We start from the raw sequence: 23,741 nt of genomic DNA, 5'->3' as shown, positions 1-23,741 counted from the left end.
CTAAACTATTTTGAGATGACAGTTTGTGCTATATTTCCAGTTCTAAACAATTATCCCCATCCGTCGTTAATAGCGGAGGATGACTGTGTAAAGTTGATATTTTCTGTGATCACACTGACGCTTACAAATCCATCCATGGTCCACGAGTCTTCGATGATCTTGGCAGGAGAAATGGTGGCATCTTTGAGCTGATTTCCCTGCTGCGCGTAGTTCACATGGTACATCAGCAACAGCAAACGTGCCTCTGATGTCTTATAAAGACCTGCCGAAAGAGACAACACATCTTGTTCATTTTTTATTTTTCTACTATTTCTCTATTTTAGTTTCTGCCATTTTTTTGTACTCATAATGTATGTACATGTTTTGTCCTGTATAATATGTATCAATACCATATTAAGGAAAATAATATGTTCCTCCGTAGCATAACAATATGTCCAACAGCAACATGCGTGACATGCCTGATAGCAGCAGCTCCATGTTGCCGTTGCTCAGGGTGACGTTGACTCTGCCCGTGCTGGCGTTGAAGCTGGTGATGCTCAGCGTCATGGGCTGCTTCCTTCCCCTGTAATTGTACGAGCCCTTCCAGATGTAGTTGGGGGCAAACACATCGTCGGGCACTGCGGAACCATGGAGAAAAAAAATGGTTAAAATATATATATTGAGAATCAGAGAATCAGAGTGGCTAACAGCATGAGCATTTTTGTCATTTTTAAGTCACGTGTAGAAATGAATATAGAAAAGTCAATAAAAGACAATTAATTCACTCAGCACTTGTCCAGAATCATTAACTACTCACTTTCATCACATTATGAAATATATACAATTAGAAACTACATACAAATATCTAAATACAAATAAATGTGAAAAATAATTTACAGCAACTAAATGACCATTAAAGAAAACAACAAAAAACAAAATTTTAATTCTAACTTAAATAAAATCGTTTTTTTTTCATCATCTATTAAAAATATTTATTAGTTAAAAGGTAAAAAGATTTAAAAATGTCTTCTTTTTTTTTTTTACCTAGAATTTTTCAAAACATTTTTCAAAATTATTTCAGTTATTTCATGTATTTTTTTATTATTTTTTTGCATGGGGTTCAAATTGCAAATATATAAAATAATTAAAATAAAAGGTTTGTGCATTTACAACTCATTTATTGCAAAATAGATTAATTTTAAATTAAAAATAAATATATTATCTATCAAATATTACTGTTATAACTGATGGGGATAAATATGGTGAAAAACAGCAATACATTTAAAAACATTAAATATATTTTTTTAGAAAATGTATAATTAAAGCTAATATGCAATAACATAAAAACTAAAATCTAATAATTGAAAAAAATAATGTACACTATTTTTTTCCCATTAGAAATGAAATTAAAACTAAAAATGAATATATTATTCATTCGCCTTCAATTCCACATGACTGTCCTTTAGTGTTTTATTGTTGTATGTCATATTTGATATGTATTTGTATCCTGTACATCACCTTAAACTGCAGTTGCTTTGAAGTGCTCTATAAATAAAGTTGAGCTGAGTAGAGGTTGATCAATGAAATGTAGCATATCCCAAGTAAGATAGGGCTATTTTATTGGGGTCATATAGCCTTACAGCCGTACCATAGTAAAAAGTAGGCCTGTGTAAACTCCATTAAATGCAGTTTGATGTAGTGCAGATGTAAATAGCTGGTTATTATGCGGCAGACGTTGCTGGCAGTTGGCACTAAACGGAAACATTTGTTACAGCTGTGACTTCACATTTAAAAGTGTTTCGCTGCTCGCCAAAATAGTGACCTTTTGAGAAATTAATATAACAAACATGGCCGGCAGACAAGGAAGCAAGCGGTCACGCTCGGCTGCGGGCTCTGGTGTCTTTTGGACTGCATGGAGACCAAAAAGGAATCAGCACTAACCGTTCAGTTTGGGGCTCGGGGTTCCCGTTGCTGGTTTTACAGCTTTCTTCTTCTCGCCAGCTGCAAGCATACAAAGTACATGAATACACATTTGGCTCCATTAAGTACGTGGCGTCCAGTGATGATATGGAAATTGGAACAAAAGATGGTAGTGAGCCAGATGTAGGCTTAATGTCCCATTGAGGCAGGAGACAGAAAATTAGAATTCAGTGCTGGTCGCATGATTAGCACTAATTGACCATCAAGTGTTTGGGGAAGGAAAAAAAATACAAAAAAATGGCTTGCTGCAGGCTAGGCTATGCAAAGTGAATCCATGACTAATTTGTAAGATTTCATGATTTGTTAATTTTTTTTATTACATTGTACCTTTTATTAACTTAATACCCCCCAATTTTGATATTTTAATTAGTGCTGACAAAGTTAAAGCGTTAACTAATTAATCAGAAAAAAATATCGCATTAATCATTGTATTACCACAGATTAATCACACTATTAATTTTCACCGCAGATGATCCTTTTTAGCCGACAGTGGATGGTTACAAGGTAGCTGTTGGAGTTTGAGCAATAAACATAACTATATGCATTAAAGTAAAGCATTTAATAAATATTTACATGTGCCGTAGGTCATGTTTATGCAAATAATTGATTAGAAAAAGCAGGATGAGCGTGTGCAGTGGATATAAATTTTTGAAGACGTCCTCATAACATTAAATGTCGAAAAAATGAACACATAACAGGTGCGCTTCAAATTTAGAGGGGCAAAATATGTTGGGAGAAAAAGCCTTTTTAAGTCAGTGATTAATCATGATTAATCAAAATTCTAAGATGTGATTAATCTGATTAAAAATGTCACCGTTTGACAGCTCTAATTTGAATTTAAATTTCAATGTTTATTATGCTATGTTATTATAGTTAGGTAATTAACAGTTTAATAATCGGACTTTAATTCATTTAATAAAACAATGAACACACTTTTATAGTCATGTTTTGCTTTTACCGCGACATATCGGCATCTTTCCGGTCCAGGTGCCGTCACTCTTGCAGACCCTGTGCTCGGAACCCCCGGCGAGGAAGTAGCCGGGCTGGCAGCTGTACACCAGCGTGTAGCCGAAGCCAGCCAGGTCCATGCCCACCACGTCCACGTGGAGGGCGCTCTCGGGCTGCTTGCATGCGTGCGCTGTGAGAGGATGACAAAAAAAAAATAAGAAGAATAAAAAGATGGATGATTGGACACCAAAAAAATAACCATTAAATAAAAGATGGCGATTGGAGAGGACATGACAAGCGTTTGAACGGGACTCTTACGTATACACTCCGGTTGTGTCCCGCTCCATCTCAGATCCGGCTGGCAAGTTCTGGAGGAGGAGCCCTGGATCAGGTGACCCGGCTGGCACTGGAAGGACACCACGCTGCCCACCTGCGACACGACAAGACGACAGACCCTTTCACACGTGGAAATTGATAAATCGCTGTATCGGTGCCATAACGTCAATATGAAGTGCTCCACAGGACAACATTTACATTTAGCTCTCACACAAGCATAAAAAAAAAACATCTTGCATTAAAATAAAACATAACTCATATAACACTCATATGAAAGGCTCATTTATCAAAAAAAATTTAATAAACACTGTTTAATTATCTTTCATATTTTTGTTTTACAGTTATACTTCAACTGGGAGTGACAAATAAAGATCAGCCTCTTTTTTTACTACTTAAAACTGTGTTCATGAGAGTCTTTCCATTTCTGCCAAGTCAAGTTATACAATAATCTTGATGAAATTGTGTTCACTGCATTACCAACCTTGAATCCAAAGGTGCGGTTGAGGGATCCGTATCTGGGCGTTCCCGGGTTGTCACAGCTCGTCTTGGTTGGCTCTGTAAAGAAGAAACACAAGCGTTATGCCCTCTCTCCTCTCCACTGGCCCGTTGTTGTCATGGCAACAGAGACTGTTGTATGCTGGCGCGGCAGCAGGGGGCAGCAGAGCTTTGTCACAAAGTTAAGAGGGAAAAGGATGCAGTCGAGGAGCGAGAGCTATGATGTGCTGTAAATGCCCATAATAACATTTTCCTCTCACACTTATCAGAATGCCTCTCACACCAAACAAACAAAAAAAATAACTCATTCATCAAAAACCTGTCAAATTGAGCAAAAAAATCTCACATACAGTGTAAATATTCTAATAATCAAAAACAAACCAAAAAGCAACGCATGTCTACCGAAAACCCTTCTCACAATCACCAAAAAAACAACTTACCATTAAAATCTCACATACTCCCCTCCAAAAATGCTGACATTCATCAAAAACCTCACATATGGACGAACTACACTTATCGCCAAAAAATATCTTAAACTGACCAAAAAACATCTCACACAAAGTCAATCATGTTTGTGTAATCTTTCCTCTCTCTCCCTCCCTCACACTTATTCTTCACATTTCACCTTCTTTTCACTGCTCATTCACCTCCTTTCATCACTCGACTCTCCTTCACCTCCTTCTTTCTCCCGACTCAGACCTCCTTTTCTCTGCATCCCCTTCTCTCTCTTCCCGACTCATTCCTCTCGCTTGACCATTATGTATCCTTTTCCTAACCCTCCTCATGCTACTCCCTTTCTCTTCATCATCACTTCCTCTACATCTCTTTTCCCCTCCAGCGGCCCTCTCTTTTTAGTCGTCAGTCTATTTTTTTCTTCATTCGAGGTTCCGCAGTATTCCAGATGTTTTGTGTGTGTGCAGATGCTATGAAGTTGTCCCAACATTCTACTTGGAGTCACCTATGAGAGTGCCATGGAATACAGAGGTTCGTGCGTGTGTTTAAAACGACACTCAGACATCATGATGAGTCAGCACGCACTCGACGCTGAAGCACCTCCTCGCAAATCACGCCCGTGTGCAAAGTGGCGAGCCAAGGTCCGCGTGTGCTGAGCCTTTGACTAAATAGCAGGGGCCGCTCGCTTTTTTCCCCCCCGCGTGTCTCCCTAGACCTCATTTCAGCCACCATCGACAGATGAACTCAGCCGTTTCATTGTCGTGATAATCTTCTGTGACTGGCGTGAAGCATTGGGGGCCATCTGTTTGTGCCGAGTAGAGATGTTTACTGCGCCTAGTTTAGCTTAGCTCAGCGGTAGCGAACGCTGGTCCTTGAGAGCCGCTGTCCTACAGTTTCCCTCCTCCAATACACCTGATGATGACCAGAAATGTTATCAGGCTCATATCGAGCATGTTGATGAGTTGAGCATTTGAATCAGGTTTGTTGGAGGAGGGAGACATCTAAAACAAGCAGGACAGCAGCTCTTGAGGACTGGCGTTCCCAACGCCTGGTTTAGCCGCTAGCTACATGGTTCATGAGCATAACTTAACTGTACACTTAAGATTATTCAAACACAAATCACTTTGAAATTGTGAAGAAAAAAACCCATACACAACTACCTGTTTTTGTTCCTATTCCCAGAACTCTTAAGTAAAGTTAGATCTTCGGTTGCATTACGTTAGCTTAGCTGCTAGATGCATGCTGAATAGTGGCTATCTTCTGATAATGTGATGGGGGTTTTTTTTTGTGAGTTTTGCAAAGGAAGAATTCTTAATGTTTATATTTATTACTCAAACTCATTGACTGTTCTCCAAACATTTATCAAAGACTTTTCTTTCTACAACAACAACTGGGTATCAATTACCTGGGTAGCTAAAGCTAAGCTAACAAAGACGAGGGCAGCCTTTTCTAATTCAGATTATCAAAAACATTATTACTCAGTGTGCAAAAACGAAGATGTTATTAGTGTCCTTTTAGAAAACCGGATCCCGCCACCATCATTTACAACATGTCTGTCTAGTCCTCCGTTGTGATTATTCCTGATCCGTCTGTGTGACTTCTGCTTTGATGAGCAGCGGCCGGTTTAACCGGGAGCCAAAGCCTGCAAAATGCCACATGTGGGTGGGCCCTTAATTGCCCTGATCGTTAAGGCAGAGGAATATGAGACGGCGGGGTTAGCCGCGATAGCTAGCGGCTCCCCACTGAGCAACAAACAAGTTGGAATAAAGCATCCGCACGCAGCCGAACATAAATAATGTGTGACAAACCCACGCGCGCGGTCATTTGGAAGCCCCCTAAATACATTCAAAACAACAATACGCGTCTTTTTATATCACAATTACACAACGATTTAAGACTAGAACGAAACAGCAGCCAGAAAAATATATGCCTCTGAACTTAAAAATTGGATTCTGTTCACAACAATATAATATTTTCCTTGAGTGCAAGGATAAGAACGCCGACCTTGTTCTTTCTCTCTGATATTGTATTATCACTTTGCTGAGACAAAGCAAGCTGTCAGTAATTAGGCGGGCATCAGTTGCATGAGACAGATGATAACTGCCTGTTCATGGCTGCAAATACGACCTCGCCTAAGGAGAAATTGACAGACACTTTTCTGTGTAGCTATCAGGTTGTATTTGAACTGTCTCCATGCATGCACGTTCTTAATTAACTGTGTCTCTCATAATTCTCAAAGCGCTTGTCCTGTCTCTTGTCTACTCTTGAGTATACCGACTCCCCCAAAGCTGAACCACCCTGAATTAGGGTTTGGTGGTGTCTGAATGATGAATAACATGCAATAATCACAGTGAATCTAGGGAAACTGTCAAAAATATCGACAAAAGCAGAAAAAACCAGTAGATTCTATTTTAACGGATTTTATAGAACAAAGGCCATTTTCTCATTGAGCAACCCAACCAAAATCATTATTAGTGATATATTCATTTATTCAAGAATGTTTAGGGTTTAAAAAAAAAAAATACTATCAAGCAAAATGATCACCTATACAGCGGGGCTGTGTACCGCTCCAGCTACCGTCATTTTGGCAGAGCCTGGTTGCCGTGCCGACCAGAAGGAGAGGCGGGGAGCAGGAGAAGGTCACTTCCGATTGGTAGATGAAACTCCGGCCCTCTCGGGAACCACCCGCTGGAGTACCGGGGTCGCCGCAAAACTTGGCTGCATATATAAAACAAAACCAAAAAATAAATAATGTTGAGTCTGCATGGCTGGTGACATGCATGGTGGGCTTACGTAAGCACTGCGGCAGCATCCCGCTCCAGCTTCCGTTGGCCACGCAGGTGAGAACGGCCGGGAAGGACAGCTCGTAGCCCGGCGAGCAGGTGTAGCTCACGCTGCTGCCCCACTCAAAGTCGCTGCCCTGCAGAACCCCGTTGCTGACGGTGGCGGGAGTGGGACACGTCACCGCTAGACGGGGAGGGAAAGAGAGGAAGAGGGACCTTTAACAAACATATTAACTCATTTGCTCGCAGTAACATATAAATATGTTTTTTTTAATTGTTTTAAGTGTCCAAAAGACGTATTTGTAAGTTTTTTATTTTTTATACTAGAGCATACAGAAGGCTTTGATGCAGCCTCTCAACTGCAAAGAACGGTTTCAGAAATGGTAGTTATTATACAAACGGCCAGCAGGTGGCAGCAGAGCAAAGGAGATCAACCAGGGCCATGTTGAAAAAAAGCTCACAAGCTCACAAGTTTAAATAGATTTGTGAAAATTGATGAAATTTAGCTATATTCTGATGCTAATTGCTGCAAAACGGAAACAAGAAATATACTTTTTTCTCCTGATGAAAGAAGAGACTTTAATCTTTTTTTTTTGATAGGTTCCATGTTTTTATTTCAAAAGAACACAATATTTTGTGGGCCTTGGAAAATCAGTCAAAATCCAGTAAAACAGCCAGGAGCGAACGGGATTGCTTCTGTGAAAATGGCTGTGACCGAATGAGTTAATAAAGTGCTAATATCATATTGTGATGGTTTTCTCAGTTATATAGATATTACAATGTTTTTCTTCCAGTATATGGATTATTTCCTGGACACTATCATAAAACTAAAATACAGCGACACTGCAGTGACCATTACCTGTGCATATTGGCATATTCCCGCTCCACGTCCCGTTCTGGGTGCACATCCTGACGGGCGAGCCGTCCTCCTCCATCCTGTATCCAGGCTGGCACTGGAAGGTCACGTTCTGGCTGATGGTGAAGTCCTCGCCGTAGCGAAGGCCATTTGCCGGAACACCAGGATCACCGCAGTTTATCACTTGGAAATTGCAGAAAAGAAGAGATCAGGGTTAGAGTTAGTTTTAGGAGCAGGGTTAGGGTCTTATGCATTCACTCCGCCTGTATTAGCATGGATCTAATTTCCTTTAGTGGCTTGAAGTCAAGTGATACCTGGGAGCGGCCGAGGTTGTCTTGGGTCTCTCTTTGGAATCACATTAACATTCCCTTGACTGTACCTATAAAGTCCTGTCCTTCATAGCCTAATAGGTATTTGAAATTCCTCTAAAGCCGCCACCGGATGCGTACATGACTATTAATAGATGTCCTGTCATCTTCCTCCTGTACGTCGGGCATGGGGAACCTTTTGTCCTATTAGAGGCCATGAGTCCTCAAAGTCCTACTAAATTTATGCAAAATAAATCTGACAGGACAGTATGTAAAAAAAAAAAAAAAAAAAAGTGAGTAGACCCTTCATATTTATGTAAATATTTGATTATGCATTTTCATTGGACAGCACTGAAGAAATAACACTTTACTACAGTGTAAAGTAGTCAGTGTATAGTTTATATAAAAGTCCAACTTAACTTTCTCCTCAAAATGACACAGCAGCAAAAGTGAGTACACCCTTATGTGATTATTATTATTATTTTTTAACACTTTTGTGGCCACGTTGAATGTTTTTTGCACTTACGTCCACTTGTGTTCCTTTTTCAGTAGCATGTCAATGTTGATGCTTGATGTCATTACAGCTGTTATATATATCTTGATATGACAAATTAAAGTTTTTTTTTTTTTTTTAAACACATATTTATTAACAAGTCATCTTGCTGTTTAAGGCTGTGGCAAGTTGCACTTATTGAACGTTCCCTCCTCTCGACTTTGTCGAGCCAATTAGCTAAAGTAAACACCGATCATGGTTACACGCGTCATTCTTTAACGTCAATGGCAGCGGCACAGAAAAGCCAAGGACCGTTGCATTACTCAGAGATGGGAATAATTGAAAGCACGGTTGGGAAGTGGGAGGAAGCCTGATGATCACACATCAGCAGCTTGGCACAACTGCCAAGCAAAAGATTTAAAAGTAAATATTTCCCATAAGTAACACATAAAGATTGCTGTTTAACCTCAAAGAACCTTTGAGTTTAAATGACGAGGCAGCAATTTATTTTTATTTTTCATTTTAATTTGTTGCTAAGTTTGTCATATTTATACTTTATTTATAATCTTCACATTGGTGTTTTTTTTTCATTTTTAATTGTTAATACATAGCTTGGGATGTATATTTTAATTATTTTGTTGATGCTTTTGATGTTTATTGAAATAATGTGATAGATACGTCACAACATTTTAAAATAAAATTTCGTAATTGCCTATTATGTGAGTCACTTCTGGAGTTTAAAAAAATGTTTAAAATAAAGTTAAAAATAAATAAATACTTATGTCAGACCAGAGCATGAAAATTGTATATGTGAGTATGTGTATATGATTTAGATAGGTATTATGGTATATGTCTAGAAAATTCATGTATATATGTGTTTGGCAAATGTAAACATGTCCAAGTGCACTTGTGTATATATAACCAGGCTATATAACCAAAAATAGTAAATTAGTATTGTATTAATAATGAAATAAGTTTAAATATCTAAAGTAAAAGGGGTAGGACAAGATATGTTTTTAATTTCTTCCTACTTCCTTTTGAACATGTAAACTATGATGGATTGATAATTTTATTTGGGATTTTCTTTTCTTTTAATTTCTGTTTTTTCTGCTGTTTGCTTGTTTATATGTTCAATAAATCAAATCAAATCAACCAAATCAATTAAAAATGGCACAAAATGGCACCAAAGCACTACTTTTTTTTCCTATTAGACAGCACAAAAGCCTGTGTAAAAAAAAAAAAAAAAAAAAAAAGTTACTGCCCTTACTGCAACATACATCCATGGAACCAGGTTGCATAAAACAAAACAAACAAGTCTTTTGTATGAGGGCAAAAACAATGAAGACGTGAGTTTTTCAACAAATAACAGAAAATATCAAATCAAATGCCTTACTGGTACAGTTGGGCTGTATTCCCGACCAGGTCCCATTGGCCAGACACAGCCTGGTGGTGGCGCCGGAGAGCAGGTAGCCATCCATGCAGGAGTAGATGACTGAGTGGGAGAAGGTGGTCCCGTCCAGACGAAACACTCTGCCGTTGCTGGGAGTACCGGGATTACCGCACTGGATGGCTGGAAAAGTAAACAACTTTTACATTTAAGTAATATTCCCAGTCATGGGAAAGTTGAGTATTTATTTCTCTGATAACTTTTTTCCCACTGTTGTCATCCTCTTACGTTTGCAGAAGGGCTGCGTTCCCGACCACGTCCCGTTGGGGAAACACATCCTCTCGGCCGAGCCGATCAGTTCGTAGCCCTCCGTGCAGCTGAAGAACACCTTGGAGCGGATGCGGAAATCCGTCTGCTCCCTCGATCCGTGGGACGGGATGCCCGGATCGCCGCAGGAGCCGGCCGTGTCACCTAAGCACAAAACACAAATCCTTTCACACGGCATGCGGAAATTGCGCATTTCAGTCCACGAGTGAATTTCACTAGCTTGTGTGAGCGAAGAGGAAGAATACAAGCGATAATCCTGAATGATGTCCTTGATGGCCCCCTCATATGAAAACATAAAACTCAAGTACACGTTTACAAGTGTGGTGTGCGTTCGAACACTTAAATTGAGACTGAAGTGTGTGCGTGAGTGTGTCTGAGAGTGAGCGTGTGATCTTGTCCTTGGAGAACTGCACGGTCAGCAAATTGTGCCTGACAAATGTGTGTGCATGCTTTTCGACATACACATAAATGTATCACGCAGACAGACAGACAATTTCATTGGGGAATGTTACTTTGGTGCTGCTGTTGCTTTACTACATGACTTGGCATTCACACTAGACCAACTCACTCAATAGTGTTTGGCATGAACAAAGTCAGGGGCCATCTCACCATAAGTTGAGCATTTATCAACAAGTCCTAGTTTTTGATTGTATACATGCGCATAATTCAAACTTGATTTTTGTAGTTAAGTGTTGTTTTCCTTGAATTAAATTGTCATTCTTATGACATTATGAAGATTCTAGTAACATGTTGTGCCTTTAAAATGTCAACGTTTTTCTCGTAACAATGACAATTAGAGTAACATTGATTTTTTTTTTTCCTCGTGTAAATTGAACGTTATTTGGTAAACCTTTTTCTCTGAAAAATATAATTTCATTATAGTAATAGTCATTGTCAAATCCAGTAAAAAACTTTTCTTGTGAAATTGTTTTTTCCTCACATTTTTATTTGGCTGTCATTGATTGTGACTTTGTCAATATTTTTTGGGGTAAAACCACAACTTATTTTTTTTTCTTAAAATGTTTTTTTTTTTTTCTTAAAATGTTTTTTTTTTTTTCTTGGTTCTCAGAAAAATAAATTTTCAAAACTTAGTTAAAAAAAAAAACATAGAACTTGGATTTTATTTATTTATTTATTTTTACTTTTGACTCACTTTTAAAACATTTGCCCAAGTAAAATTACATATTTTTAAATTTCATTGTCATCCTAGTAATACCACTACCAGGGAAAAAAAATATTGTCCAATCATGTTTATTTTGATATTTCCCAATCTTTGTGAAATAACTGGAATACTGCAAAATAAATTTTTGAATATTGATTTTTTTTTTTAAGCTATGATGTGTCCACTACAGAGGACATTTTTAAAACTTAAATGCTAGGGTCAAATACAGTTAAAATAATTCAAATAATAGTTTGTGTTCTTAAGAGTCTTATAGAAAACATGCTAACATTTAAACCCTAAATTTGTTCAATAAAAAGTGTTATACACTTAATTTTCCTCTTCCCGAAAAAATGCTTGCACTGAGGGAAGCCATTTTCTTTTATGATGCAATCAAAGGTAGCAAAGCCCCACCCCTACACATTTGGTATCATTGGAAAGCTCTGAATGTCCTCTATAGAGCACAACAGGAGTTAATCGTAGGCACTGGGTGGGAAATATTCAGGTTTGAAAAGGTCCACTACAGAGGACAATTTTGAATTGCTGGTAGTCAGGAGGACACGACTTTCTTCTCTTACAATATTCTAACCTTTTTTTTTTTCCTTTTTTTTATGTGACACTGCAATGAGCAATTATTGGTCATACTTACCAGTATACACAAATGAGAATGTAGCATTTGTGAAAGGCTAACAAGCTAAAACGCTAATAATGCTAAGCTGAGGCTAACTGATCTGAAGGTGTTATTGTGGGATGATGATGTAAAGGCATTGAGCAGCTTCCAATCCGATTGTCATCGCGTTATTCATTTGCTTATTGTAGCCAGTGGGGGTACATTCACATTGTATACAAGGATGGCTACGGTATATTGTAATGTACAAATCATCAAGTTCTCCCATTACCGTATTGGTTTAATATAAATGGTCCCATGAAAAGCTCAAACTTTCCATTCACATTGTTGTGTATCATTTGTCACTGACATCATCAGTCAGCATGCAAGACCAGCCAATGAAAAATTGTCCAATATTTCCAGGAAACCTCTGGGACCGAATTGCATTTTTCATTTCCAGGGCCAAGGTTATGATTTGCATTCCAACGTAGATTATTTTTTTTTTCCTTGCTTGAGTGCATTTTTGTTTGCTTTACGAGCGATATGAACACAACACTGCCAAGTTCATTCACACTCATCCATTATGCAGGTGCATTAAGTACTATTGTGTGTGAATAGAAATTCACTGGCTCACTGAAAAAAAAAAAAAAAGCATAAAATGTGGTACAGTCTAAATAGCACTGAAACGTGGCTTTTGAGGTTAATTAAACGCTTACATATTTTTAGTTATGAGCCACCTCCACTGCTACAATTATTTAGCTGCAATCAAGGCCAAACATTTGAAAAACAAAGGACTGTTAAGGACACACTGAAAAGAGCACTGATTAAAAGTTGCAACATTGTGATAATAAACCTTTCAGGTCAGAATTTTAGATTTAGTCTTGTGAGCATAGCATGCATCTGGTATACAGTATTCTTAAGTTAATCCATCAAAATAATTTCCATCAGTTGATCTGATGTACGTTCCGTGTGCGTATTTCATAATTTACCAGAGCAGAAGGGCATGGGCGCGCTCCACATCCCATTGAGCTGACACATCCTGGACGACTCCCCCTTTAGCTGCCTGCCGCCCAGACAGGAGTATCGAACCGTCGAACCAAACGTAAACTTATCTCCGCTCAGCACGCCGTTTGGGGGAGAGCCGGGGTGGCCGCAGTCAACAACTGGAGAGAGAGAGAAAGAGAGAGAGATAGAGAGAGAGAGAGAGAGAGAGAAGAGAGAGCAAAAAAGAGGGCTGTAAAGAAGCTGATTGATGAAGGTTAAAAAAAAAAAAAAAAAAGATGGCAAGTGTCACCGCTTTGACTTTTTTCTCGCAAAAATTGAGGCAAAGGCAATAAATTTACATGAGTTGTGTTCATTTTGACGTTGAGTAAAAACAAAAAGGGGGGTCATAATATTCGCAATCACCTGCATGTTCACATGGGGGCTTGAAATCATCCATTTTTAAAGGATTTAAAAAAAAATGTTTTTAAATGTTTGAAATTGTGTACCATTATGAGAGATATTGGTAACTGTCTTGTATCCCCATAGTACAAAGAAAATGTTTCCATTTCCATAACCTGGACTGACTAGCACTGTCTTCGTGCCTCCCTCACCGATGCATTCTGGGAGCGGCTTGTCCCACTGTCCGGTGGGCTGACAGCTCAGCACAGGCGAGCCGAACAGATAGTAGCCCGGGTTGCAGTCGTAGAACACCACCGTGCCGAAGGTGAAGTTGCCATGCTCGATTTTGCTTTGGCGGATGGAGTTGGCCGGGATGCCGGGGTCCGAACAGTTGACCACTACAGGCACAAAAACGCAAGGACCAAAACATGTGTTATTTGGCATTAACCTGACAGGCTGATTTCTCCTCCCCTTCATTTAAAAAAAAAAAAAAAAAAAAAAAAGAAAGCAAAAGACTGAATTGATGGATTCCTTTCTTGAATATAGTGACCCAGCTTGACATGATTTCAGACTAATTTGATTTGATTATCTTTTGTCATGGAGAGATGGATTTATTTATTTATTTTATTTTATTTATTTATTAATTTTTTAGTGTGGGGGTTGAATCTCAGCCTTAGCCAGGGCTGGACTGAGGCTCATTTTCAGCCCTGGGGTGTCTTGGTTTAGACCGGCCCACTTTAGTTTACGCCGGTGTTTTAATGAAGTTATATAATTTTATATATATTAATGTATCAATCTAAAATAGCTTCACATTCCAACCGATTTCAATAGCTATGTTGTATATCAGTTGTGTCCAAACTACGGCCCGGGGGCCATTTGCGGCCCGCCGTCCATTTTTCAGTGATCCCGACATATGCTAAAAATGGCATTTGACTCAGTTCAAATAAAATAAACAAAACAAAAATGTTTGGAGATGGTCAAAGTAAGAAGGGAGGGTATCGAAAAACAGGTTAACTAAAACTACCCTGAAACCACCCTGAAAACTAATAAAAACTAACTAAAATGAAAATTTCTAAAACTATAATAATCCTACTGCCATATTACAAATAAATTGGTTTATATACTGCAGCATTTTTCTAAATATGCAAAAGCACAAATAAATTATTTGTACAATTTTTAGGACTAAACACAATTTCTCTTCATGACATTATGTGGCTCTTGCGTCCTTCTGATTTTCTGTATGTGGCCCTCAAATGAAAAAGGTTTGGACACCCCTGTTGTATATGATCAGAAATTAAAATAACTTACTAGATCACAATCGGGATATCTGAACAATTATGAAAACAAAGTCAAGAGTTTGAAATAAATTGATTTGACTACCTGTCAGAAACTCATCAGGAGATATGGTACAGGACAAGTCTATTTTTTGTAGAGCTCATAATAATGAACTGCAATCACACTGCAACATCAATGAAGGTAGAATTAATAGCTAATCTACGGCGTTTTGCAGTGTGAATTAGCATTCAGCTAACATATTTTGATCAGACGAACTTATGTGGTTTGGACAAATACAAACCGTGTAACCCACTTTGTTTTATGCTAAAATTGTCCGTAACTTGAACTAAGTTATTCAGCACTCATAACTACAATTGTAAGGATTAGATTACATTTCTACACGTAAACGATGACGTTGACAGTTAGGAGTGAATACACTCAACTTTTCTCCCCACCTTTACACGTTGGCGGCGGGTGGCTCCACTGGCGGTTGGCCTGGCAGTGGGCGCGGGCCGGCCCCTCCATCTCGTAGCCCCGGTTGCACACGAAGCTGACCACGTCGTTGAGGTTGAAGCCGTTCCCCACCGTGCGACCGTAGATCGGGCTGCCCGGGTGGCCGCAGCTGATGGCTGAAGTGGGAGAAGGACAAAACGTATGTCAAAATTTCTTCTAATAATATATTTCCCCAAATAATTTGCGAGTGTAGAGCATATTTAGTCTAATTATTTGACTTATGCTTTTTGTGAAAGTTGTAAGTTTTTTTTCCCCTCCCAATTCTACATATGTATATGCTAAAGTAAGTACATATATCTTACGTCAGGTTGCCCAAATAAAGAAGCGACGAGAAGCAAGTGTTACGGAGACATGCTGTTGACTCAGAAGCACGGCATGAATGTTTGAGCTTTTCATTAAACATTACTCCATTTTCTCCTTCGATTATGTGATTGATTCCTCTGCGAGAAAAACAAATTATAGGGCTAGAGGAACTGATGTCTGGAAGAGCATAAAAAAAAAAGAAAGAAAGAAAAAAAGTCCTCACATGGCGCTGATTCATAGACATCCATCTCCTTCATCAGTACACAGCGGCTGAAGGCCTCACGGGCAATTTACGGATGTCATTTCAGGAAATATCGTCCCTTGCCACCCCCTTGGTGTTGGTTTTGAGTGTCCTGCTGTTTGGCGTGGTAATTATTCATCCCTTAGCTTGATTCAATGGGGCTGCTTAAAAAGTTTGTGCGCTGACGAGGCTATTTTTGACGTTCGCACGAGGAGACAGTTGGAGAGAGGAAGCGGGGGGAAGACGATGGGACGGGGACGGAAACGAGCGAGGAATGCTGACGAGAGACGACAGGAGAGAATGGGATGCTTTTTTTTTTTTCTTTTTTTTTTAAATTAATCAGGGAGAATCAGAAGTTTGTGCGTACACATTTCATCTAACGCCATTGGACACACACAAGCAAGTCTATGTGTGTGTGCCACTAATCTCCATAATTACTGGATCATTTGCCGGAAAAATTATTTCTGGCCTGGAGATTTCTTGCATAAACAAGTTCAATAAAAAAAATGTTGCACGAAGAACAAATTCATAAAACTTTTCCAAATCATATTTGCCTTTGGGTCGGTTTTCAAGTCGCAGCAGGTTTCCCAAATGATGGAAAAAATCGGGGCCCCGAGTCCTGCTAAGGAGGGAACATCACCACCATGTGCGTGTCTGATTTTTTTGTTTTTTTTCGTGAATGAATAATTCAACCTAATTATTTATGACCCTAACATGACCTTAACTCATTCAACCCCCAAAATGTGTAAAATATCTTTCTTAATACTTTGTCCTTAACGTATGAATACATTTTTGTTTGTTTTTTAATGCAAGAGTATACAGAAGGCTTTGATGCAGCTTCTGACATGAAGAGGTGGCTTAAAGCAATGGTAGTTATTACAAAACACGGTCAGCAGGTGGCAGCAGGGTATAAGAAATCAGCCAGGGCCATGTTGCAACAAGCTCTTTTTGACAGTGTTTTTGCCAAGAATGTGAATATTGATGAAACCTAGCTATATTCTAATGCTAATTGCTTCAAAACGGAAACAGATACAAATATACTTTTTTTTTCCTGATGAAAGAAGAGACTCTAAACTTTCTTTTGGTCGTATCCATGTTTTTACAACAATAGAACACAATATTCTGTGGGCCATGCAAAATCAGTCAAAATCCAGTAAAACAGCTGGGAGCGAAGGGGGAGCGAATGAGTTAATTTCAATTCACGTATCAATTGATTCAGTCCTAATAAAAAAAATATGTACTTTTAAAAATGACAACACGATTTATTGCAGATTATTTAGCGGACCCCGAAGCGGACCACCAAAACGTGTGGTTCAGTGAGTGCATCAAGCGTCGCATGAGGATGTTCCTTATTGAACAGATGGGACATAATGCGATAATGAAGCCTATGCTGTGGGCGCGATGTATATACATAGCGGCGTTGCTGTCTTAAGAGCTCGGTGGCCATTTGGCTCAAAAGGTTGTCATGGAGACAGAGCCTCCGAGGCGCTTGATGATCTTCATCATTTGTTTCTCATTTTCTTACGTATGCAGATGGGAAGCTGGCCCGACCACTGGTTGTCCTGGAGACAGATCCGAACCGATGAGCCTATCAGCCGGAAGCCGGGCAGGCACTGGTACACCACTGTGTCGCGGTAACCGAAGTTCTCCCCGATCACTTGGCCGTTGACGATGCCCTCCGGGATGCCGCAGTGACCAGCTGCAACACAAAAACAACACGGCGCACACACATGCTGGGTAAACTCAAATAAATTCAAGGCTTATTTGCCGTGACAGTAGGGAACAGGGATTCAAGGCTGATGTGGTTTTAGAGCAGGGTCGGCGAACCTATGGACTGTGCGTTGAGGTGAGTCAGAACTACATAAAGTGACCACGTGATTCAAACATTTGATTTAATTCATGAAAAGAAAAAAAAATCTTTCATTATGGAGTGTTTGACAAACACCATATTTTTGTCCCTTTAGTGCCACCACATGCCATTAGCTTTCGCATTGAGGCATAACAGTAGATTTATTCGCCTGTGCCTTTCAGACAGGACTCACTGAAGCGGGACATTGTCCATAAATGTGTTCGCACAGGCATTGTGATTTTGCACATTTTGATTGGCCAACTTGCACAGGCTCCTGGTCCACCTGATTTTACTGAAAAATTATGACTTGCCTTTGCACCTTCCTACCTTGCAGACTTGAGGAGACTTAAGATCAAGTTTGAGACCTACGCTCACAAAATGCTGGTCTTTTAGTGACTCAGAGACCTCAAAGTAAGTCGGCTGATTCAAGAGCATTCTGGATTCTGGCTCCAGCAATATTGAATGCTTTGGCCTGTTTTACTGTTGCTTCTCCTCCGTTTCGCCACTTCCCATTATCAATCAGCCTCTGATAGAACATCTGTCCAAGAATTCTGAGGCTATAACCTCCCCCCACCTCTTGGGTTTGGCTCCAACTCAACTCTGACCCGTAATGAACAAGCGATATAAAAACAAAAATAGATGGATAGATGACTAAAACAGCTCCTGATGGGTTCATTCATCAACCCCATTTAGAAGCTGTTGCCAATCTGCAAGCAATCATCACGCTGCACAAATCTATTGTCAAAGAACGCAAAACAAGCCTTCGCAAACTATTAGGGATTCTGTGAAGAACCTCAATTATTTATCAGTTTAAAAAGGCTCAGATGGTCAATTGGCCCGCAAGCATTTCCACAGATGCAGCGCAGTCCTTTGTGTTGTTTCCAGGAGAAGAAGAAGAAAAACTAAAAGGGAGGCGCACATGTTCTTTTGAAGATGGGTTGCCTAATTGGATTGGGATTCTTGTCCTTTTCAACTCCCGCGATCACATTCGATTCCCTCAGTTGCGCGCAAGGCAGCTAATGAAAGATGATGAAACACATTGTTTACAAAGGATTTCTCACAGTCAGATTTGATGATTGTGACGTGTCAATTTGGATGATTGGCATCGGCTTTATTTGACATTTGTTGGGCACGATTACTAATACGTTCCCATGTGTTTTGATCTTGATTAAACATGAGAGGCCTGGGGGTGCGCAATTTCAAGAGTTTAGGAAAGGCTGATCAAGGTGTAAACACGCTGCGCCCCGGAGTCCTAAATAAGAAGCATGCCATCAAGCAGTGGCATTGCCTTTCCCAAACTTTTTATGTCGCGCACCCCCCCTCCAACACTTGAGAGCCATAAAGAGACACTGCTTGAGTATATTACTGTAGATCGCCAGCTGCTTCTACACTCATGCAGTTATAACTAGTCACCATTCCCATTATTTTGCTTGGGAATTCCCAAACTGGTAGATGCAGCCCTCTATGGTGGACCAAAAATGCCAAATTTATAACAAAAATAAAAAATGAAAATAAAAACAGATATAAAAAATATAATAATAAAAAAATTTAAATAGAAATAAAACAAAATATATAGTTATTTATTTATTTTTATCTTTTGCATTTTTGGTCCTCCATACCCCTCCAGGGCAGGTGTAAACTGATAAATAATAATAATAATAATCATCATCATCATCATCATACTACTTTGTGTTTTGGTCATGATCAAACATGAGGGCGAACCCCTCCTAGCCTTCTCATGATCAAAACACGCGAAAAAATTATTAGCACCAGTTCTGTAGGGACATCTAAGGGGTGCGTGGTTTGAAAAAAAATCTGGGAAAAATTGCATCTAGAAACAAAGAAGCATAGTATTGAGCATTGAGTATTAAAGCCCTAGCTGTTTATTTACTCATACGGTTATGACTAATTAGCATTTCCCAACTGTGATGCGTGCACGTCTTCGGGGTTGTGTGAAATTAAAAATGTAATAGCAGTTTGAAATAATAACAAATCATTTGTAATGTGTTTTGATCATGATTAAACACCAGAGGGGCTGGGAAGGCAGCAACAACTCTGTCGGGACGTCGAAGCGAGTGTGAAGCTTCGAAAAAATAAAATAAATAAATAAATAAATGGAAAAATTGCACCTTGCAACGCTTAGAGTGCCACAAAGTTTCTGCAATATTCTTCGAAAGTCATTATAAGTCAGGCAAATGTCAACTTGGCTTGAACATGGTCTCTAATCTGCGAATAAACATTACATCCAGAGTCAAATCACGTAAAACACTTTCAACACTTTTTTTTTTTTTTTCTCCCTTCCTCGCCTCTCGGAGTAGACCGTACGAGCGTAAACCACCAAGGACAAGAGAGCGCTTTCTTTCCAGGTAAATTCAATTTCTTTTTTCTTTGTATTTATCTTTAGCTAAGCCTTTTTTAGTGCGGGGGAAAAAAATGTACTGGTCTTGAATCTAAATGCTGTTTATGTGGCACCTAACAGCTCTTGGGTGCCATAACATCTGTCAGTGCCTGGCATTTTTTTGCTGAACAGAAAGATGTGTGTGTGGGGGGGGTACTTGCGAGGTCAAGGCCAGAAGGAAGCAGCTGTGGAAGCACATGAAGGTAGTGGTGTGTTGAGGAGGGGTCATCTCAACAACTTTAATACCTGTCCTCATTAGTCAGCCAAGAAACATAGAAAAGAGAGAGCTTCCTGTCCTAATTAGCGTTTACATCCACGTACCTAAACAGCGCGACTCGGTTCCGCTCCACAGCCCGGATGACAGGCACTCCCTGACGGCCGAGCCCACTAGCATGAAGCCGGCGTCGCAGGCGAAGATGGCCGTCGCCCCGAAGGTCGTCTGCGTGCCGATCTTCTTGCCGCTGGGCGGGGACGGCAGCTCGCCGCAGGAGATGACTGACAAAGACAAAACGCAGATATAAGAGAATCGCTGCGAGAAAAACAAACTGAAAACAGACAGGAGGAAAGCATCTCTGCTGTCCATAATCCAATACAATGACTCACTCTGACAGTGCGGCCTCTCATTCTTCCAGCTCCACACGCCATTGGGGAGGCACTGGATGTGAGCGGGTCCTAAGCGGTAGTAGCCCGGGTCGCAGGTGAACACGATGCGGGTCCTGTACTCGTAGTGCGAGCCGTTCACGATCCTCCAGCGGCCGTGCTCAAGGGAGAAGGAGCCGATACTGGGGCACACCACCACTACGACAGACAGACCGGCGGACAAAAGTATCGTGACAGGCTGCGGTTACGCCGACTGGGTTTTGAGGTTGCGCCAACCTGAGCACCGCGGGATCTTGTTGTGGTTGCTCCACGTCCCGTCGGGCTGGCAGATGGCCGACGTCAGCTCTTTGCTGGAGAGCCGGTAGCCGTCGTTGCAGAAGTAGGAGACTCGCGTCCCCACCGAGTAGTCGGCTGTTAAAACGCCGCCGTTTGTCGGCGCCTTGGGGGATCCGCACGAGACAGCTTGGGGAGGACAGAGAGGCGCGCACGCATGCACACGGTGGTTCAGATGTGGATTTAATGCATCGTTTATGTCTTTCAAGCATGTTGGTTTGACGTGTTCTTTGGCTGGGATAAAAACAGATGGTACAGGATGACTATCAAGAACGTACATCCTTGCTCTCACATCACTTTTTATGTACATTTTACTCAAATTAGAATTGAAGTTAGTTTACAAAATAAAAAATAAAATTTAGATGCAATTTTCAAAGTTTTAACACACTAATCCTTAAAAGGGAAGTCAACCAAAAAATGTTCTTTAAAATATGCTGCAAGCATCTGGTTAATATTTTGCTTGTGGAATATGAATTAAGCAGTAAAATCCACCTGATTTTGTTTCCCCATTTCAGGGGGCGGCCATTTTGCCACAAGCTGCCGAATGACATGACACTCAGGTAACAACCAATCAAGACTCAGCTTCAGAAAACAGGTAAGGCCTGATTGGTCGTTAGCTGAGACCTGAGCAACTGCGATGTCATTTTCAGTCAAAAGCAAGTGGCAAAATGGCCGCCTAGCACCCTTAGTGGTACAAGGGCACACTCGAGTGGTACATAAAAGAATCACTGCTTACATTTGAATTACATCTGTAAGAGCTGTCTGCTCTAAAACATTTATTTTTTATTTTATCTGCAGTACATTGTAATCATTATTTACCATGAACCCCCCCCCGCCCCCCCGTCTTAATGTCACATACACACCTTGGCAAGCAGGCACGGGCGAGTCCCAGGCATGGTGGCCGAGCGGCGTGCGGCGGCAGGTGGCCGTGGCGTTGCCGACCAGGCGGTAGCCGCGGTCGCACGCCCAGCGTACCACGCTGTTGACGTGGCCGCCGGTCTGTGACGAGATGGAGCCGTGCAGCGGCGAGTCCGGCGTGGAGCAGTACAGGGCTGCGCAGAACGATTCCAAAAAGTGACGAGTAGCGGACGCGTGACGAGGACCACTTGCAGGGAAGCGAGTTCAATAAAACATTGCAAGCAGCTGCTCACAACCTTATTGTCATTAACATCATGACACTCTGCAATGACACTAATAGGCTAAAGTGCTAAATTGTATCCAAGACTTTCTTTCACTTGAACCATCAGCTCTTTGTTGGCCCTTTCTGATCTTGCACTTTAAATAAGTCCCTTTGGGGCTTGTTTAACAGTGGTTTTATTTTCATGTACTTTATCAGGGGTAATGGAGCTAAACAATTAGTTGTTAATCAGCATGTTTTTGTCACATACCAGTTGTTACCAATTAAAACTTCACCGCAGTGTATAATTTCTAACCTAAACAAGATATTTGCATTATATCGGCCTCTGAAGGTTGCTAAGGAGCGGCTAACGCCATAAAAAGATCGAGATGATAGTGGTAGGAATAATTAAAACGCTGGAGTTCAAGTCTCTCTGCAGGTTGCATAGCCTGAAGCCTGCTGGAAGGCAGCTTACTTGTATTTACAGGGAAGTTCACTCACTAGCACGAAACCTTAACAGCAACCTGAAGCCAAAATAGAAAACCCAGAATATCACCCCCAACCGTCAACCCAGACTAATACCGAACAAATAAACTTTAAAGACCCTGTAAAATGAATTTAATTTGTTTCTAAATACATGACACTTAAATTTCACATAACTGCTGAAAATATGCAAAGACTGATAAATATGTTGGACTCCAACTTATTTTTTGAAACTTTTTTTTTTTTTACTGTTTTTTTTTTTTAACCTTTTCAGGTTTCGTGATTGTTTTGAACGTTACTTTAGAGTGCCTCATTGTCAGCTGTGAATGTGCACATTTCACATAGATTGAAGAGTGATTAGATAGCTGTCTTTTTTTTTAAATACAACTAGACAGCTAATGTGTGGACCAGGGCTTTGGGATGGTGTGGCTATTTTAGAGTGCCTAGTTGTTGTCTGTAAGAGAGCACATCACTGAGAGAAGGCAGAAAGAGCGAGGAGGAAAAAAAAATACACGTCGTAGTTATGGTATTTGATTGACAGTTGACAGTCGAGCAGAAATCAGCGCATTTGATGGACACAGCAATTTGAGTGCAGAGAGAAGAGTTGGATTTTTCCCAATTTAGAAACCATTATTTCAATAATATCGCACTCATTCAAATGAGGCGGTGTTGTTAACGAAGCTGTGTCATATTTAGAGGACAAATTTAATTTCACTTTACAGGGATTTGAACTCCAAACAGAACTCTAAAAACTAATCCCAGCTCCAAACCTAACCTGAATTGTTCCCTAATCCCAAGCCTAACCCTGAACAAGATCAGTTTAAAACTGACAATGGGAGAAAAAGATGCTTTTTTATATACATGACATCATTCCACAAGAAAATCGGACATTTCATGTGTATAAAGGAAGACAATTCAGTTCAAAAGTAATTATACTCTAGTGAACCATATGAGTTACCAAGTGGGAACGTCACAGACATCTGCTCTGACTGTCATTCATCACGAACAAGAGCAGCAACTTAAAAGGTCAAAGGAACTAACCCGGTCTTACAATTATCACGTTCCCCTTTACTGTCAAAAAACCCCAAAAAAACTCCTTGAATAAAACCCCATTACATGGGAAAAGGTCCTCGGC

General features: G+C 40.2%; 1 protein-coding gene across 3 annotated transcripts in view; it reads right to left on the bottom strand.

Moving 5' to 3' along the window:
• Positions 1-23,741, bottom strand: part of csmd3b (CUB and Sushi multiple domains 3b) — a 331,521-nt gene that overhangs the window by 2,830 nt on the left and 304,950 nt on the right. For 2 of the 3 annotated variants that reach the window (XM_077507458.1, XM_077507460.1), the window contains exons 55-73: positions 21,870-22,058; positions 20,950-21,135; positions 20,677-20,871; positions 20,395-20,568; positions 17,352-17,525; positions 15,225-15,398; positions 13,707-13,892; positions 13,101-13,274; positions 10,307-10,489; positions 10,025-10,201; positions 7,834-8,013; positions 6,985-7,158; positions 6,736-6,909; positions 3,725-3,798; positions 3,226-3,337; positions 2,918-3,097; positions 1,921-1,980; positions 459-617; positions 126-262 (exon numbers count right to left, since the gene is read on the bottom strand). In XM_077507458.1, the coding sequence (XP_077363584.1) occupies positions 126-262; positions 459-617; positions 1,921-1,980; positions 2,918-3,097; positions 3,226-3,337; positions 3,725-3,798; positions 6,736-6,909; positions 6,985-7,158; positions 7,834-8,013; positions 10,025-10,201; positions 10,307-10,489; positions 13,101-13,274; positions 13,707-13,892; positions 15,225-15,398; positions 17,352-17,525; positions 20,395-20,568; positions 20,677-20,871; positions 20,950-21,135; positions 21,870-22,058 (3,062 nt within the window). Of the gene's footprint in view, positions 1-125; positions 263-458; positions 618-1,920; positions 1,981-2,917; positions 3,098-3,225; positions 3,338-3,724; positions 3,799-6,735; positions 6,910-6,984; positions 7,159-7,833; positions 8,014-10,024; positions 10,202-10,306; positions 10,490-13,100; positions 13,275-13,706; positions 13,893-15,212; positions 15,399-17,351; positions 17,526-20,394; positions 20,569-20,676; positions 20,872-20,949; positions 21,136-21,869; positions 22,059-23,741 lie in introns of all 3 variants that reach the window. The other variant, XM_077507461.1, reaches the window with a different exon arrangement.

Source organism: Festucalex cinctus, chromosome 19 (assembly GCF_051991245.1).
Source record: "Festucalex cinctus isolate MCC-2025b chromosome 19, RoL_Fcin_1.0, whole genome shotgun sequence".
Taxonomy (NCBI): domain Eukaryota; kingdom Metazoa; phylum Chordata; class Actinopteri; order Syngnathiformes; family Syngnathidae; genus Festucalex; species Festucalex cinctus.
Note: the sequence above shows the minus strand (reverse complement) of the source record. Positions and strands in the feature narration are given on the sequence as shown.